This window comes from Ailuropoda melanoleuca, chromosome 11 (assembly GCF_002007445.2).
Source record: "Ailuropoda melanoleuca isolate Jingjing chromosome 11, ASM200744v2, whole genome shotgun sequence".
In the NCBI taxonomy this organism is placed as follows: domain Eukaryota; kingdom Metazoa; phylum Chordata; class Mammalia; order Carnivora; family Ursidae; genus Ailuropoda; species Ailuropoda melanoleuca.
The window spans coordinates 10,011,868-10,031,339 of NC_048228.1; the positions used below are offsets into that span (position 1 = coordinate 10,011,868).

General features: G+C 43.0%; 1 protein-coding gene across 1 annotated transcript in view; it reads left to right on the forward strand.

Annotated features, from left to right (window-relative positions):
- LOC117804361 (putative uncharacterized protein C1orf196) overlaps positions 1–19,472 on the forward strand; it is a 275,627-nt gene that overhangs the window by 245,892 nt on the left and 10,263 nt on the right. The window contains exon 2 of the mRNA XM_034671242.1: positions 10,439–10,596. Within this exon, the coding sequence (XP_034527133.1) occupies positions 10,439–10,596 (158 nt within the window). The remainder of the gene's footprint in view (positions 1–10,438; positions 10,597–19,472) is intronic.

The following is a 19,472-nucleotide window of genomic DNA, read 5'->3' on the forward strand; positions in this document are numbered from 1 at the left end:
CTGTGTTTTTGAGGTTCATTGTGTTATAGCATTTATGACACATGTAGCATACGAGAGCATGAACACGTAGCATGTGAGAGCATGTACAACACATGTAGCATGTGAGAGCATGAACATGTAGCATGTGAGAGCATGTGTGACACATGTAGCATCTGAGAGCGTGAACATGTAGCGTGTGAGAGCATGTACGACACATGTAGCATGCGAGAGCATGAACATGTAGCATGTGAGTGCATGTACGACACATGTAGCATGTGAGAGCGTGAACATGTAGCATGTGAGAGCATGTGACACATGTAACATGCGAGAGCATGAACACACAACATGTGTGAGCATGTATGACACATGTAGCATGTGAGAGCATGAACATGTAGCATGTGAGAGCATGTATGACACATGTAGCATGTGAGAGCATGAACATGTAGCATGTGAGAGCATGTGTGACACATGTAGCATGCGAGAGCATGAACATGTAGCATGTGAGAGCATGTGTGACACATGTAGCATGCGAGAGCATGAACACGTAGCATGTGAGAGCATGTATGACACATGTAGCATGTGAGAGCATGAGCATGTAGCATGTGAGAGCATGTATGACACATGTAGCATGCGAGAGCATGAACGTCATTCCTTTTTATGGATGAATCATAGTCTGTTGTGTGTTTACCATATTTTGCATATCCGCTCGTCCGCTGACGGACGTGTGGGTCATTTTCACCTTCGGCTGCTGTGAATGCTCTTGGGCAAGTGTCGCTTGGACACCTGCTTTCAGTTCTTTGAGTTATTTACCTAAGAGTAGAATTGCTGGTTCATGTGGAAATTCTTTTTGTTTTTTTAAGATTTTATTTATTTATTTGAGAGAGAGAGAGAGAGAACAGAGGGAGAGTGAAAGGGAGAAGCAGACTCCCCATTGAGCAGGGACCCTGACGAGGGGCTTGATCCCAGGACCCTGGGATCCTGACCTGAGCCGAAGGCAGACGCTCAACCAACCGAGCCACCCAGGTGCCCTGGAAATTCTTTAACTTACTGACATTCTTTAACTTTCTGAGTTTAACTTATTGAGAAACTGCCAGCCTGTTTTCCACAGCGGCTGCAGCATTTTACATTCCCAGCGGCGACATACGAGGGTTTCAATTCCACATCCTCTCCTCCAGCATCATCTTTTGACTTGCAGAATGAGTTTTATTATAACAACGGGGGAAAAAATACCTGAATTATTTAGGCTTCATTTATTTAATGAGACCATATTAAAGCAAGAGCTGGAAACTTGTGAGCATTTTAATGCAAAATATGTCACAGAATTTGAGATACACGAAAAGCAAAGGTTGTTTAACATGTAGGGATAAATTTGATCATTAGTTCATATCTATGGACCATATAAATGACAAGATCATAAAATCCATGGAGCTTCTGGTGGCAAGGCTGTGCCCCATGATATGATTTATTTGGTGTATTTTTTTCTATAAAAATGTACAATGGCCCATCTCAGTGACATCTGGTCTCGTCTGCATAAAATGAGTGTTTAGGGTCATATTATTATTATTTCATGTTTTATACTTCATCTTATCTATAAAAATAGAGGCACAGTATGGTAAGCTGTTATTCCTCTTCTGAAAACATTAAGAAATTTTATGTGTACCTTCTATTTTTGCTAATGACACAAAATGTTGAAACTTGTTATTTTTTTCTTCCACCAACCCATGAATGTGCCATCCTTATCTGAAACCTAAATACTCATTAATGTACAGTGAAATTCAAATGAGCGCTTTATATAAATAAGCCTGCTATAGAAATACGTGTTTCTTCAAATTTGTAGAGCAGAATAACATGCAATAAATTTAACATCATTTCACATTCCAAGCCACCAACCAAGTAAACTGGTTTTATTACTCAATTTCCTAACCTCAGGTAGGTAAGAAAGCATATATATGGCTCTTCATCCCATAATCCATCATACATTTTAAGAACAGTATTATTTGGTTGAGATGTTTATATGCCAGATGGAGCAGAGTGTACATAATGGCCGATTCTAGGGTATTATGATGGGGTGGCAGAGGGGACAGAATGGGGTGAAGTTGCCTTTTCTTTCACTTATTCTTTTTTTTTTAACATTCTTTTGGACAAATATTTGTTTGTTCAAGCACTACTATGTGTCAGATGCTGGGTACATAGTGATGAATTGAGTAAACACTGTTGCTGGCCTCTGGGAACCTATACTTAGTGAAGGTCTTATGCTATTGTAGTGTTGCATAACGATCCGTCCCCACACTGAATAGTATAAGTCAATACCTTATCATGCTCACAGTTTTGTGGGCCAGGAATTTGGCTATGGTGTAGAGCAGTGGTTCAGCCCTGCTCCAGAGTGGCGGGGTCATATCTTGGGTGACTTGAATGGTAGAGATGGCCAGGGGTATGTGTCTAAAGCATCAGTTATGGTGGATGGCTAGATTCCTTGGTCTTCTCTATGTTGCCCCCTCTAGGATCAGAATATTCAAGGTGGCTTCTTTATTCAGAGATCTGGACCCTGGTCTGGCTAGCTGCTTGGAAGAGCTCAGGCTGGCCGGGCATCTCTTTCTTTCTCCATGTAGTCTATGTGTGTGGGCTTGCTTCAAGCGTGGTAGTCTCACGGCAGTCAGACTTGGCAGATAGCTTTTCCCAGAGCAAGTGTTCCAAAATAATGAGTAGGAGCTGTAAGACCTCTTATGACCTTGCTTTAGAAGTCCCAGAATGTCACTTCTGCCCCTTACAAGTGGTGAACCATGTCATTAAAGCCAGCCAAACTCATGGGAGGAGATTTATACTTTACCTCTCAGTGGGGGGAATCAACACAAAATTTAAAATCACTTTAATCTGCAGAGGAAGGCAGGCACATAAATAACTTAAAGAAATAATCACATAAATAACTATCGCAATAAGGAAAGTACAGGCTTCTTTATAGTAATCAGGACTTCTTGATTGCAAATGACAGAAACTCAACCCAGAGGGGCTAATGAAAAGGGAATTTGCTGACCCATGTAAATGAGAAGTCCGTGGCTGAATCCTGATGCTGTAATGATACGGCCGGAAATCTCTTTCCCTGTTTGTCAATGATAACTGTCTCTCTGCTCAGGTGATTTTATTCTCAGGTGGGTGGGTGAGTGGGGGGCTCCTCAAATGATCGCTACAAAGGCCACCAGCTGCTCTGTACTTCTAACAGTGTAGCAATCACAACGGAAAAAGAGACTCTGCCTCTTTCTTTAATAGTTCTATCAAATAGTCCTGGGGTTAAGTCTGACTGGCCACATTTAGGTCACATGCCTTCTCCTGAGCCAGCTACTGTTGCCAGGGAAATGCAAAGCCTGGATGGGCCGGGTCTGGACTGTGTGGACCTCAGAATAGGACCAGCCCTACATGAACTTCAAGTGGGGATTGTGTTTCCAGGAAAAGGAGAGACAGTTTCTTTTATGAGAACACAGTGGAAATAGATGCTAACCAGACACACATAACGTACCCATGACACAAGCCGAAAAACACAGGGTGACGTGCTTTGAAGATGAGGTCCACACACAGACACAAGGGGGAGGCTATTCCTCCCTGTTGTCATTCCTTCCAGTCAGTCAACTTGCAGTTATTAAGTTTTCATTGTGTACGAAGCACTAGACAATTTGTAACGGGGATCACAAAATGAAATGTAGGGGGTTCGAAGGATCTGGGGGCGCATCAAGGAAAATGACCACTAGATGGCAGTAGCACACACAGGCTTTATTGGGTGAGGCTTTGACAGGTTTTGGGTGCCAGGAAGTCCCTCACAGCAGGTGACCTTCCTGAAGAGCAGGAGAGGAGGGCAAGGGAGCTGCCAGAGGAGAGGGGGGTCCTACAGGGGACTTCTGCATCTAGGTGATGTCGCCTAGCAGCACGATGGGGATTGTGTGGGTCAGAGAGCAGCAGTGGCTTAGGGTCTCTATGCTCCCGGGCTTGCCTTATCTATAGCTAGCAGATACTGGGTGCAGTCTTGTGGAGCCTGCAAAGCAGACAGGCTCTAAATAGCTAAAAATCTGCCTATTTGGGCTATATTTAACACAAGTGGATGTGTCAAAATTTCAGTTTGGCACCTGCTGGCTTTTGAGTAAATGGGTCTCAGCCTGCAGTGAAGAAATAAACCATCCAGACCATCTTGGCAGATTTGTGTAACGAGGAGTTAATGATTATCCTCGGTTATAAACATAGCAACCAGTGAACATCAGCAAGTTAGAGACTTGAGGTATAAACTGTGGGATAATAAGCATAATAGTTAAAGCTTGATACATAATTATCACGTGACAGAGCCTGTGTCATGTGCTTTATGCAAATTGCCTCATTTAATTCACAGATAACTCTGTGTAGGAGTTCCTGTTATAGTCCCCATTTACAGATGGGAACACAGAGGGGTCCAGGAACCCATCCCAGGTTATACAGTTGGAGGCGCAGACAGCACTGAGACCCAGGGAGACGAGCTTCAGAGCCAACACTCTCAAACTGCCGCAGCATCTTCAGGGAGCTGGGTAATCTTACTGGCCCATTTCTTCACCTGGGAAGGTAGAGGGGCTCACCAGGTGATGCTGCATGCCCAGTCTGTCACTGGACTTCGAGGCTAGCTCTATGTGGTGCCCTAGGTGGAAATGCATCAGCAGGAGCCCCTTGGCTGTGTTCTAAGGGAAGTGGAATTGTGTGGGAGGATGTGGGGGACCAGACAGGCGGCTGGGTTAGCCCAGGAAGAGCAGTGGGAGGGGAATAAAGCAGCAAGTGGTCTGCAGGGTGGGGGCAGTATAATGTAGGGATTAGGAGCACAGGCTCTGCCCAGGTATGAATCCTGCCTCCCTCACCCACTAGATACCTAATCTTGGGTGAGTCACTTCATCGGAGTTCCTTCGCTTGTAAACTAGGAGCGTGAATAATAGCACTTACTTCAGTAGAATTGTCATGGTGATTAATTGAGGCAGTGCCTGTTACAGAGGGAGCACAGGGCTTGCCAAAGAGTCGCCCATAATATTCCTACTACTGCTAATTATTATCACCAGTGCCCGAACCATGTGACGGAGAGAAAAGGTGCAAGGAATACAGGTAAGGAGGCACCCGAGAAGGGTGCTCCAATCCTAGCCATTTTTAGCACATGCATTGTTTACTGTGTGCCAGGCACTCTTGCCATCTGCTTATTTCACATTTGCTTAAAAATAAAAAAAGGCTAGATGTGTTCTCTGCCCTTACTTTTATTGTGTCCCACTTGGCTGGTGTTGATGGTATAACACCCCACTTGTGGTGTTGTCTCTAATGACGTCATTCTGGATCCAAAGTGTGGCATCATGGCAAGATGGTGAGAGCAGGCACTGGAGAGTTACGGCCTAGGGTCTCCTCTCTGTTGCGTAAACCTCTCTGAGCGTCAGATTCCGCATATCTCTAATAGATCTTTAACAATAACAGCAGCCAACATTCATTGGGAACTTACAATACACTGAGCACTGTGGGATGTAACCTAACTTGTTCAAATTCACCTACTTAATAAATGTCAGAGCTGGGGATGGTTCAGCCTTCTGACCCTAGGGCCCACATTATTCATGACTCATCCTTCTGCTCAAAGGTTTTAAAAACCCCTGACATGTGATAGGCACTCAGTAAACCGTAATTGTTGTCATTATTATTATTATTATTATTATAGCTAGTCAGAGGGGCAGGCAGGATTGAGACCCAAGCCAGCTGGCTTTAGGACCTGTCCTGTCAAACCAGCTATATTAATTCATTCAATAAACATTTCCCAAGTGGCTTTCCTTTGCTAAACACCCTTGATAAATGGTGAACAAAATTCTACTCTTGCCTTCAAAAGAGTCACCGTCTAGTCCGGAGACTATGAAACCACATTCACTAGGCTATGCTCCAGTAACAAATACCGCAACCCCCCCCTCCGCCAATTTTGGTGTTTTTCAGTAGTAAACGTAGTAAACTACATTCTGGGATCTGAGCTGTTCTCATGGCAAAGGGAGAAGAGTAAGAGTGGAACCACAAAATTGCTCTTACAGCTTCTGCTTGGACATGGCATCACTCAGGTCTACTCACATTTAATTGGCCAAAGCAAGTCACTTGGAAAAACCTGATGTTATGTAAGGCAGGAAGTATGTTTCTCTCCAGGTCACTGGTGGGGGGGGTTCTGTAGGAATAGGTTCAGAGAGGAGTTTTGGAACTAATCATTAAAGCTACCGCGGATGGATTTTTAAGCAATTGTAATACAATATGGTAGATTCTTTAATGGAAGTGTCTATTCTTGGAGCAGAGGAGGGAGTGCTTACCTCTTTCAGTTTGTCTTTTGAATTTAGAACAAAGTGAAGTTTAGAGCATATTTTAGAGCCTTAATTTTCTGGAACAAGAATAGAGAGAGCTGTACTGGAAGCATTTTGAGAACCCAAATTTCACTGGCCTAGTTGGAGTGGAAAGCATTGACAGTAATTTTTCCTTTCCAGGAAGGAATGTAAGGAGTTTGGTTGATAGCCATGTCTGTGTGTCTGTAAGTGAAGAGCGTGGGAGCTGAAGTATCCTCAGAATGTCTTAGGGAAACAACAGTATGTCCATGTATTGGGAGATAAGGGGAGGGAAGGCAGGATGGTGGTGGAAAATGTAGCACGAGTCATCCAGAGATTGGTCCTTGACTCTGGTCTTGACTTTGGATGCCTACTCAATTACTCTCCTTACCTGTGCCCCAACTTTCCTGTTGGCAAGAAATATAGAGGGTTTAAAAATTTACGGTCACACTGAAAAAGTCATTTGTTGTTACTGTTTTTAACTTTCTGCAATAGAACTCAGCTTAGATCTGGAGCCCACATTTCCACTGTTGGTAGCTCAGTCACTTCTGGTTGAAAACTTAGTATCTTTTCTGGGTAGATGGCAGATAAATTCAAATTGCTCTCTCTACCCTCTTTCCCTTCTTTTTGGGTTCTCAGGAGGCTTATGTGTTGTCCTGTCTTGGGGATGTGTGTCTGCTCCATGAATCTTCCTCTGGACACTTCAGGACTCAGTGGAAATGTCTTCATCCCCCAGGATGCTAGAAAAGACCGGAGGTTGGGGGATGACGGTGGTAAGGCCGTAATGCTACCTCAGATCCTCTCTGACCTAGAAGGCCATGTGGTTATCATTTCTATGCAAATACTGGGTGCCTCATATTGACATACATACTGAAAGATTGCCCCGCTCAGATGCCTAGGGCAGAATATAAGACGTTAAGTCACTTCAGCTTTCAAATCCCCAAATCTATCTGGTGCTTCTAACCATCTCCTTTGGAGAACGAAGATTCAGGAGAGGCAGGAATCAGGCCCTATACTTTCTCGTTCATCTCTCTCTTCCTGGGTCAAAGTCCTCCTCCAGGCTAGGACAGGATCTGAGAGTCTTCCTGTGCAGTAAGGTACTGCTCTGATGTCATATCATATATTCTTTCTACTCTGTGGCTTGTAGTTGCAACACTATGCTCTGTTTTCCAAGTTTGATTCTCCATAGTTCAAAACCTTCATTTATTTATTTATTATCTATTATTTGTAGTACTTACTATAGGATTTACAATATGCTATCTAACAACACAGTCCACCTTCAGATGATGTAACATTTTATGTATTTGTGAACATTCTCATTCTTTGTGTGTCATATGTTTTACTTTTACATATGTTTTCAACCCCACAATACATTATCATTTTGCTTTCAACCATCCATTATCTTTTAAAAGAATTAAAAGATGAGAAAGAAAATGTTTTTATGTTACATGTTGCTCTTTTCAAGGATTCTTTTTTACAGTTTTGTAAATAAAAGTTTCCCTCTAATGCCGTTTTCTTTCTGCCTAAAGAGATTCCTTTGACATTTCTTTTAGTGAAAGTCTATTGATGGTGAGTTCTCTCAACTTTTGTTTAACTAAAAAAAGTCATTATTTTAACTTCATTACTGAAAGATATTGTTGGTTATAGAACTCTAGGTTGACAGGTGCCTTTTTTCTTTTAGTATTTTTAAGATGCACAGATTATCTTCTGATTTCCATAGATTCTTATGACAAGTCTGACATCATTCTTTTGTCCCTCTGAATGAAATATGCCTTTTTTTTTTTCCTGGCTGATTTTAAGATTTTCTCTTTCTCATTCTGTGTGTGTGTGTGTGCGCGCCCACGTGCACGCGTGTTTAGCAATTTGAGTAGAATGTGTCTTGGTGCCATTTTCTTTGTGCTTGTCCTGTTTGGGGTTTATTGAGATCCTTGTATTTGTATGTTTATGATTTTATCAAATTTGGAAAACACTCTGTCCATTATTTCTTCAAATATTGTTTCTGTCCCTGCCCCCACCCCACCCCCAGACTCCAAGTGCGTGTATGTCAGACCACTATATATTGTCAAAGAGGCTCTGTTCATTCATTCTAGAGAGTTTTATTACTATAATTTTAAGTTCACTGGTCTTCTGCATTGTTTAATCTGCTATTAATCTCATTCAGCAAAAATTTCATTTAAGATATTGCATTTTTCAGTCCTAGAAGCTCCATTTGGTTCTGATTTAAATATTCTGTTTTTCTCCTCATTATAATCGTGTTTTATTTCACAACTTTGAACAAGCAAAACATATCCATAATAGCTGTTTTAATAGCCATGTTTGCTAATACTATCACTTGTTATTTCTGGGTCTGTTTCTATATACTGATTTTTCTCCAGGCTATGAGTCACACTTTCTTGCTTCTTTACATATCTGGTAATTTTTTATTGAATACTGAGCATTATGAATTTTGCATTTTAGGGTGCTAGATTTTTCTACACACACACAAGATGCTCCATTTTTTTCTGGCAGGTATTTTAGTTACTTGCATATCTGCTTGATTCTTTCAGGGCTTACTTTTAAACTATTTTTGGATAGGCCTAGAGTAGCCTTTATTCTGTGGATCATTTAGCTTCATTTCTAAAGCCTGATCCTTCTGGAATCTTTACTGAATGTGCCCCGAATTCCAGCAAGGCCCATCCACTCTGGCTGGTGAGCGTGCAATTTGTGGCCCTGTGAGACCTCTTGGAATTATTTGGCTTGCAGCTGCCCAGACTATAACTCTTCTCTCCTGGAATTTTTTTCTTGCCAGGTCCCATAGGTACTCACACACAGGATGATAGTCAGCCAACAACTCAAAGGGAACCCTGTGCAGATTTCTGGAGATCTCTATGCAACCCCCTCCTCTCCACTTCTTTGTCTTGCAGACTGAGCGAAGGTAGCCATTCCAGTCTCTGTCTTCTCAATTCAGTGAGTTCACCAGGCTGTCCTTGGGTTTCTGTTCCTATGCTGAAGCCTGGCCATCCCTTTTTTTTGTAGAATGCCTGGTGATGATTGGACTCAACTTTTTTTTCCTCCCCTTTTCTAAAGGATCACAGTATTGTGCTGTCTGTTGTTCAAAGTCTAAAAATACCTGTTTGGAAGATATCAAGCAGTTTTCTAGTTATTTATAGCAAGAGGGTAATCTGAACCCTCTTACTCCCTCCTAGTCAGAAGCGAAGTGCTCAGAGTTATTCTATTGTATACTAGTTTTTGATGATAACTTTCATCTTCAGAATTGTGGTTGGTACAGTGGTTTTCCTGAGAATGTCTAGGCTTTACTTATTCTTGGTTCAAGAGGATAGATTTCCCTTAAATTTATAAGGAAATCTATAAGAAAAGAAATTTGAATTTGAATTCAAGAAAAAATAAGGAAATTAATTTAATAATATTTATTGAGCACCTCCTATTCGCTAGTCCCTCCCCTAATTGTTGGGGATATAGCCATAAACAAAGATTAAAAAAAAAATCTCTGCTCTCACTGACTGCACTGTAGAGAAAGGAGAGGAAGAGGCAACAAGCATAATAAATAAGTGAAATCTTAAAATTTATAGCAGGTCAGAAGGCAAGCACTACATGAATTATAGAGAGATAATAATCCTCCTAGCACATGTGTGGCACTGGCTGGAAAACATGGCCTTTGTCCCTTCATATACTTTAATGATGAAGGCCATCTGCTTAGAGGTAAAGTAGCCAAGTATATTACCATAAATGTAAATCTACTCGAGGGCTGTCCCCTCATGCTCTGCAGACCTCTGTAATTTACACACACTTGCCACAAAGTCATCTTCCTGGAAGTGTTCCCTCACTTGTTTCTTTTCAGCTTTCTCAACAGGACTGACTGGACGCTGCATGAGGGTGGGCCTTGTGTCTGCCTTTGCTCACGATTATATCTCCAAGCACTCCACATAGGTTTGGTATTTGGAGAGTGCTCAATAAATACTAGTTAGCTGTTAAACACATGTGTTGAAGAGCTTTGTGGATGCACTGGTTTCTAGATACCTGCCTGGGTTGTACCTTATAGACACACACCGACCTCTCCCTTTAAAAGTACTGGCCAGCTTCTCTTTGAAAGTTACCTGTTCTGATCACTCTCTCCTTCTTTCTCTTTTTTGTAGCTGTGCAGTCATTGCACACCCTAAATGACCAGATATCCCATTTTATTGTCACCAAGTCGAAGGCACTGGAAGAGGACAAAGACCCCTTTCTACCCACTGAGAAAGAGACTCTGAAGAGTTCCATGATACTGATGAGACACCTCTTAATGGATGCTCAGGTACAGAGATCGACATAGAAATTTTACATAGAGTCCATGGTATCTTTTTTTGTGTTCTTTTTGATAGAAGTTGTATGAAAATGTTCGACTACCACACGTAACTGGAAACCATGTTTGTGTTAACAGCCGTGTAGCAGACATTCTGATAATACTGGGTGTTGGATTCCTGATTAGGAATTATTTGGGATCTAGTATTAAAATAGCTTGGTTTTAAGTCAAAGTAATAGGGCTTAAAATAATATATGTGTTGTTTCTGAGAATTTAACAGATCCCTCATTAGCCTTGGAAAAGTGAAAAATCCATTTACATACAAACTTGGCAGGCATCAAAGCTGGCGAAGGCTCTGGAGTGGAGCAATGTGTATCCCAAACAGCATCACTGAGCAGCTAATGAATATTTTGGTACATTTGATGCACCACCAGTAAGCGAATCAGCACTGTTGTGTGTTTTGGTTTTTTTTTTAATGCTTGCAATGAATTAATTACAGAAGGCATTTAGCTCATTGTTTGCTTTTGTTAAGATTCTTCTTCAAGGTTTTACCTTGTGTACTATTTTACTGAAATATTTAAAGGTAACCCATGTACTCCTTCTGGCTTCGTTGGTGGGTCTCTCCAGATATTTTGGTAGGCAAACACCAGGTGTTTTAGGAGAATTGACAGTTTTCAATGCTAGCGAAGCCAAGCTGAACTAGATTTTATTGTCATTTCTACCTCCTCAGTATCTAGAAATGTTTCCAAAAGTGTTCTCTGGTTTTGATGATTTCGTATTTGTTTACTCCAGAGCCTTCCTCCTGAGTTTATTTTCTGATGGACAGCAGTGAGGTCAGAATGGCTGGCGGTTTCCTGCGTTCCACTCTGTATCAGATTTTGAACTGTGGTTTCTTTTCTCTTGTTTCTACCATCATGGTGTTATCTGGTACCAGTAAGACTTTCACTGGCAAGACTTCAATGCATTTCTCACCCGTCAGTGCTTGAAGCTGCCCTATGGGATTATTGAGCCCCTATGTTGGGATGACCCAAATTATGCAAAGTCTTTCATTTTTATTCACGGTTCTCCCTTCTCCCCTTTATTATAAGCAGCCCATTCCACTTCTCCTCTCTTCCTGAGCCTGTCTGGTGGAAAAAGAAAAGATTCTGAAGCTCTAACAGCCAATTTTAAGACTCAAGGGGTTGGGGGGGAAGGGAAATGTAGAACAACTTACCAAATAAAAGAGGGCAAATTATTCTTGAAAGGATTAGCTTTCCTCAGTGCCTGGACCCAATCCTATAGCTCACACCCCAGCCAAGGGAACTAGCCTAATGATTCTCCAGAGATATTGTGTAAATTCTAGTTTGTAAAAGCTAAAGAAATTTAAAAAAAATCAATCACCTTTTTTCTGTCCTTCACTAGCCTCTAGAATGGGATTTCAGAAATGTTCCATATTGCTTAAGAAAACACCTCCCCCGAGTGTTGGATTCGTTTGACAATTTTTATTGTTTGTGGTGTTGATCACAATTTCCCCCCTTTTTTATCTAATGAGGCCAGAATATCCCATATAATGTGGTTACTGGGTAGAACTGTGCTATTATCTCATTTTCTCCTCATCCCCACTCAATGCCTGCTAGAATTTTCTCACTTACATAGCCAGATAAAACAGAACAGGGTACGATGGATATTCCCCAAAGTCACACCTCTAAAAAGAGGGTGGGTTGAGTCCTCTTCCTGAGGGGGGAAGAAAACAGAAGGTCAGGTAGAAGTGTGTGGTGTCTGGACCCACCATTTCTTTTGCCTACTTTTGTTCAAAGGCTCTTCCCTCTTGTCTTTCAGACTAATATAGGATGAGGTAAATTGTGATTAGTTTGGTCTAAAAATACCACCCTCATTTCTTTTCTCCCCAAACCACTAACTTTTTGAAACGTTATTTGTGGTTATCCCTAGGTCTGTGGCTGAAGTCAATTAGAATCATGTTACCTAATGCCCCCAGGCTCAGAGCATCTCCGTAAGATTAATGTTGCCAAATTTATAAAATGCTAAGGAACCCCAACATTTTGGATACGGTCGGGGTGATATAGAGTTTTCCGTTTTGAAGGAGACAGCTAGAGATATGCGATTTCTAAGGAGACTCTTTATCAAGAATTTTTGGAAATTCAGTGATTTTCCATTCACGGTTTGACATTGCTTCTTACCTCCATTGCAAAGACGAATGAATGTACTTATTTCATATTCTAAGTTCATCAATAATGGGAGGTCAACAGAAGGTGAACATAACTTCTGTGTGCCTCCCTCCCTTTAGCTGCATTTTGTGATATTAATAGATGTGCAATAGATCAGCCTATAGGAGGACGAAAGCTTCTCCAGTAACCACATCCCTTAACTTGGTTGGTGTAATAGCCTGCTCACTTCCACACCCAGAGGACTCTTAATAGCATTAGATTATGATGAAATGCTCTGACATCAGTCTGGAGTTGAATGAAGTCAGGCACAAAGTATTCCAGAGAACCTGGAGGCCACTTTCGAGAGTGGCTGCTTAAAAGGCATAATCGATTCAAGTCGCATCTGTCTTGGAAGCAATAAATCCTGCTTAGGAGAATGTCAAAGGCAAAAGCATTGCTGGGCTATGAAATCCTACCTCTGAGGATTATAAAACAGTATGCACAGAGCAAACACATCTCCCAAGTACAATAGGGGCGCCGGATATGATTGGCAGGTGTGATGGTCCATTCTGGAGAACGGAATGGCTCACATGGGCAGCCTGGAGGCCCACAGCTTGTTAATTCCCTACATGTCTGTCTGAGCATTTCAGGGGTGTCTCAAAGAGGCAGGGCTCCTCTGTTTGCATTCCATTCCCCTTGTAGTCCGCAGGCCCCCAAATTCAGTGACGTGGACCATTCAGACCGCATTGGAAACCTGATCTTGTGGGTTTTGCTCCTGAGAGCACCGGCTAAACCCAGAGCGCCGACTCAGCCTCGCGAGCGATTAGATTCATAACGCCGAAGAGGCAGTTCTTTCTGGTAGAGATTAATTCTTTTACTCGTCCTGTGTGACTCTGCATGCTAAGAGGGGTTGATTACAGCAAATTAAATCTCCTATTGGCAGTTCTCTCCTCCTTCCCCCCAAAGACCTAATATCATTATTTATTAAGGGGTGAAAAAAATGCTTGGGAAAACAATAAGATCGCTTTGCTGGCAGCAAGGTCCTCTCCTGGAAGGGTGGGCACTAAAAGGCAGAGACTTTCCATGCCCCATGGGCTCTCCTTCTGCAGCCACAGCAGCGAAGAAGGGCCCATGTTCGGCTGCCTGGGCCTGGCGGAGTGGGGAGGTGCGAGGCCCTTCTCCCTGGACTATGGACTGGATTTGAAGGTGGAACTTGTTTAAGCGAGGCGAGTCCCGAGTGCACCCCTCCCAAAGGTCCCTCTCTAGGAAGGAAGGAAGCAAAACTTAGACAACAAAAATAAACCCCACAGCCATCCTCTCTAAGCCAGTGTGTGCCGAAGGCCTGGCACAAGTCGTATGTTAGGCAGAAAATAAATGAAATCTGCTTGATCCTCTGGCCCGCCCTTTCTTAGCTCTTCCCTACTCTTCCCTTTTCCTTTTTCTTTCCTTTTGCTCCTCCCTCCACCCCACCCAGAGCATCCCCTCCTTTCCTCCTATTTTCTTCTTCACTACACTCCCACTCCTCTCTCCCCTGCCTCCCTTCCTTTCCTTCCCCTCTCCTTTCCTTTCCTCTTCTGCCTTTTTTTCTCTTGTTTGTGTTCAGGGAACTTGAAAGCATATTTGCCAAAACCACATATTCCCCTTGCCAAGCGTGAGGGAGAGTGGCAGCAGGACATGGAGTGACTGGCAGGAGGCAAGCCTGGGATTCGGGAGGCAAAAGGGGTTCCTGCCGGGATCCGAGATTCCATGTGATGGCCCTCTGGGTAGTGTGACTTTTCTTTTCTAGAATGGTCTAGAAAACTCCTCTCGCTGGTTGACTATGCTTTCTGATTAATTTCCGGTACCATTGGGCCAATTTAACACAAGTAGATTGGCTGTTTGAGCTGCCCGGACACTGCCACTGTCTAGACTGGCCTTGAATGGGGAAGTGTGGCCTGGAACAGAGACCCTACAGAGGAAAACTCGGCTCAGGCTCCAGACAAATAGGTAAGGAGGGAAGGCTTGTCAGCTTGTTTTGGGAAGGAGACCTTGGGAATCAGGTCATTGATACACTGGAAGAGGATCTCTCCCTTCTCTAGCACTTCCCATCCCTCCACGTGCTTTCTGAAGCCAACACCGTGCTCAGGGCATGGACCCGGTGGTCTCTACTAGTGCAGGTATCTGGGGCTTTCTGGCTGCAGCTGGCTTCAAGGTCATGCCAGGAGCACCACCCTGTCAACAGCCCTAGGGGATATCTTGCCCTTAAATCACACAAACTGAGGCACCAGAGGATGCTTGTCTCTCAAGGTCACAGTAGCTCCCCGAGCACAGGGTTTTCGTAGTATCTTTTGAAATGTGACCCCGTGTGGGAGCAAGAAACGAAATATCCCTGCATTGTGGCAAGCAGAGAAGAAACTCTGACATTAGAATGGGGGCCAAGAGGCAAAGTTTTTAACCGAAGAAAATCACCCTGGGGAGATGTTTAAGTCATTCATGCTGTCAGATTTCCACCTCTTATGAGTCCTAGGAGGAAGAAATACTTAAATGGACGCTGAAGAGGTTAGTTCACCTAACTAGGAAGCTACAGTGGTAAGGGGATTATTCAAAGGAGTCTCAGCTTAGCCCCTCCAGTAATCCACGTGCCCCATTACCCATCCGTCCCGTGCATTCAGAAAGGCAGTGCTTACTTTCCGTTCTCAGGTGCAAACTGTGAAACCAGGAGGTCCGAAACTTGCAGCTTCATATATAACTCATGCGAGCCCACTTACCATTCTGCCATGGTGATTTTGATCTTTAAAAAAATTTTTGTTAAATAAATAAAATTTAACTTGTAGGCATCGCCAGGCTTAGATGCAATCCCATCGGTTACAAAGCCCCTACAGTCCCCTTCCTTGCTCAAACAGAGGGTGACACATTAAATTGCAATGCTGTTCTGATAAACTTAAGTCTAGGTATTTCTTACTTTAATAGTGAAAGGTCACCTCCTCTGAGACCTCTGCCATCTTTGTAAAACCCATAAGGCAGAATTTTAGGGAAAGTTCTGAAACACTGAAATCCGTGCTTTCAGTATTTACATGGAAAGATCTGGGTACAGTTGGAACTGAGACTCAGGAGAAACTGGATTCCTATCCATTGCTGTACCCTGAAGGAAAGGAGTTTCTCTTAGGATGGGTCATGTTTGAACAAATAGTGTGTCAAACTGGTGTAGTTTCCACGGATATGTACATATGGTGCTAGAGGGAAATGTGGGAATTAATTTTCATACCACAGAAACTTTATGCCCCATTTTTAAATACTACGTATTTATTTCAATGATGTATATTTTAAGTGGTAATATGCTAGGATTTATGCTGGTCTGATTATTGATGGTCTGTGGTATAGTGAGGGAATCTGAAATAATAGCAAACCATGGGAAGAAGGCAAGGGGTGAGGACTCCAGTTGGGTTTTTTGGTCCTTAGAAAAAAAGACCAGGTCTAATTACCATAACAAGGGAAGGAAAAATAAAATAAGATGAAAACAGAGAGGGAAGCAAACCATAAGAGACTCTTAACTCAAGGAAATAAACAGGGTTGCTGGAGGGGAGGGGAGGTGGGTGGAAGGATGGGGTAACTGGGGGATGGGCATTAAGGCGGGCACTCAATATAATGAGCACGGGGTGTTATCTGCACCTGACGAATCACTAAATTCTACCCCTGAAACTAATCATACACTATATGTTACCTAAATTGAATTTAAATGAAAAATTTTAAAAAAAGCCTTCTATCTTCATGAAAAAAGATGTTAGTTAAAAAAAAAAAAAAAACAAAGCCAACAAGGGTAATATTGGATGGAAGCAAATAGGGTTAACCTTAGGAAACCTGAGAACCACATCTCAGGAAAGACAGGCACGGGGACAGCAAGGGAGAGTTAGGTATCAGGAATTAAAGAGAAGTTACATGAAGGTACTGTGGTTGGGATCAGTTGGCTCCAACTATTTTCTCTCTCTGTGTCTCTTTGGTCAAGATTCACATTCTTAGGGGTGCCTGGGTGGCACAGCGGTTGAGCGTCTGCCTTCGGCTCAGGGCGTGATCCCGGCGTTATGGGATCGAGTCCCACATCAGGCTCCTCCGCTATGAGCCTGCTTCTTCCTCTCCCACTCCCCCTGCTTGTGTTCCCTCTCTCGCTGGCTGTCTCTATCTCTGTCAAATAAATAAATAAAATCTTAAAAAAAAAAAAGATTCACATCCTTAGAGGAGTCTGATGGTCATGTCTTACGTCAATGGGCCCTTTTCCCCACTGACCAGGGGAGGGTGTGCACGTTGAGGGATGGTCCCACCTAGATGGCATGCAGTGTGGGGAGCCATTGTCACCACAAGGAGGGAGAGAGGATGCTGGGTTTATGAGGGCGGTAATAAATCCATCCTGCACTCCATATGCTTACACTTGGTCTGCGCCCCAGCGCGGGGGTTGGCAGCACACTGAGCTCTAGAGACAGAGAGGGACAGAACATTGGCCCTGCCCTGGAGGGACTCGGGATATAGTGGGGCAGTTGATCAGACACTGAAGTGCCCTGTGATCAATACTGAGGAAGGCGTGCGTGGGGGCCGCAGAAGCCCAGAGAAGGAAGTGGCCGGTATTTGCAGATCGCTTTATGTTTACAAAGCACTTCTGCCAGCACTTTCTCTTCTTTTGCTCTCAGCCATGAGAAGGACAGGAGGTTGAGTGGTATTATCTCTATTTTGAACATTGGATATTAAGCTTTAATAAAATAGACTTTTTTGGTATCGTTCCATCCAGCCCATCACTAAGCAAGTGTAAATGATTTCTCACTTGTAGGTGGTGACCCTCAGAGTATTTGCTTCCTAAAGGGGTTATTGAATAGAGGGAAAGGGAGGGTGTTATTTGGGGAAAGAAGCAGATTAAAACCTGGCTTCAGACATAACAGCAGCATTCCTAACTCAAAATGTTTTTAAGGTTAATAAATGTGCAATGCTTTCCTAAAGCTAAGCTCTACCCTTTCAGACTCTTAGAAGGCGTAGGGTGCTAAGAACAGGGTTTTCAAAATCTTTAAGTGGAACATAAAGGTATCACAGGTCCCCCCTTGATATTCTAGTCTCCTCATGATGTTCTGTTGTTATACTGGTAAATATGTGGCTCCAAAAATAACACCCAACCCCACCATCACCCTTCAGGTGAGTGGTTCTCAGCTGAGAGGGGAGGAGAGCATTTTCGCCCCACCCAGAAGCATTTGGCAGGATCTGGAGGTGTTTCTGACCATCACAGCTGGTGTGGCTTGGTGCACGGGGGTGGTGGTGCTTCTAGAATCTGGTGGCTCAAGGCCGGGCATGTTGCCAAACTTTCTACCATGCACAGGATGGGCCCCTGAGACAGAATTCTCCAGCCCCAATGCCAATAGCATTGAGATCGAGAAACCCTGCTTTTAGAACCGATGCTGCCTTTTTCATTCATCATGAAACTCCTCCAGCCTCAGAATTGCTTTGTTTGGAGCCCTACAATGAATCATAATTGGTCCTCAAGATATATCTTTGTTATCATTTTCTCATTATTTATTGAGCATCTATAATGTGCCAAGCACTGTGCTAGACTGTGGGGAACCACATGGAGAGCAAAAGCATGGCTCTCTGCCCTCAAGGATTTTGTATGATAGCGGGTGGGTAGCTATAAGTATGTAAGTCAACAAATAATTGCGAGTTTCCATAGTTGTCTTAAAGATGCATTAGGACCCAGTTTAGATAAGGGTTCAAATGCTTTCCCTTTGAACACAACATTTAAGTTGAGATCTTCAGGGAGGGACAGGGAGGGAAGGAAAGAGGGAGAGAATGTGACCTCTACTCATGCATTATTGCGTATTATTTGTACTTTAATTTAGTTGTATGTATTTAATACTACTCCATGAGGTAACTGGAAATAGGTCCCCTGGGATGTTGCAAAAGATCTAAGCAAATTATTTCCCAGAGATTTACATTTAATTTAGAGAATATGAAAATTCTAACCGGTCCCTCAGGAACAGAGAATCTTTTCTTTTTTGCCTGTGGGTGTCCACAAAGGAACTGGGATCTCTTGTCTTCTTTTGCTAGATGCCGTGGACGTAGAGACACATACAAAGGTAGGCTAACGTCAGAGCTGTTTGAGCTACATGACGCATGGGAGCCAGGTGGGCAAAGGGAAATCTGGGAAGGCATAGACACGGGAATGAAGAGGTGGAGGCTGGCCATGCTCACGTGAAGAGCTGCCGTAGAGAACCTGGCCGGCAGTCAGTTCTCAATCACGCACCGAGAGATTAGTAACTATGGATTATTATGGGCAAAGCATTGCTTCCCCCATGGCACGCACTCAGGAAATGTCAACCGATGTTAGTCTGAGTGAGACACAATTAGAAAGGTAATTTCATTGCCAATATTTTTTTTTCTGCCATAATGGAATTCAATATCAGACTTTTTTAGTATCAGTAACTTGGTACTTTCGAAAGCTGTGGCTCTCACCCATTAGTCAGATACTAGAGAGCGGAATGGATGCCATATAATTATAATCCTAAAATCACTTATGCATTGAATAGTAATTCCTCTACAGAGATGTTGGGGCCTCCTAGTCACCTGAAACTCAAACATTTCCCTGTACAGCAGCCAGGTAAATTGAGGCACGGTGTTACTGAGTGCCATCCTCTCCATCCTATGTTAGATCTATGAGTAGAACGAGCAAACCTCCTTGATGCCAGCTCAAGCTAATATTCCCTGTGCCTCACTCCCTTGTCTCTTAGGAAATCA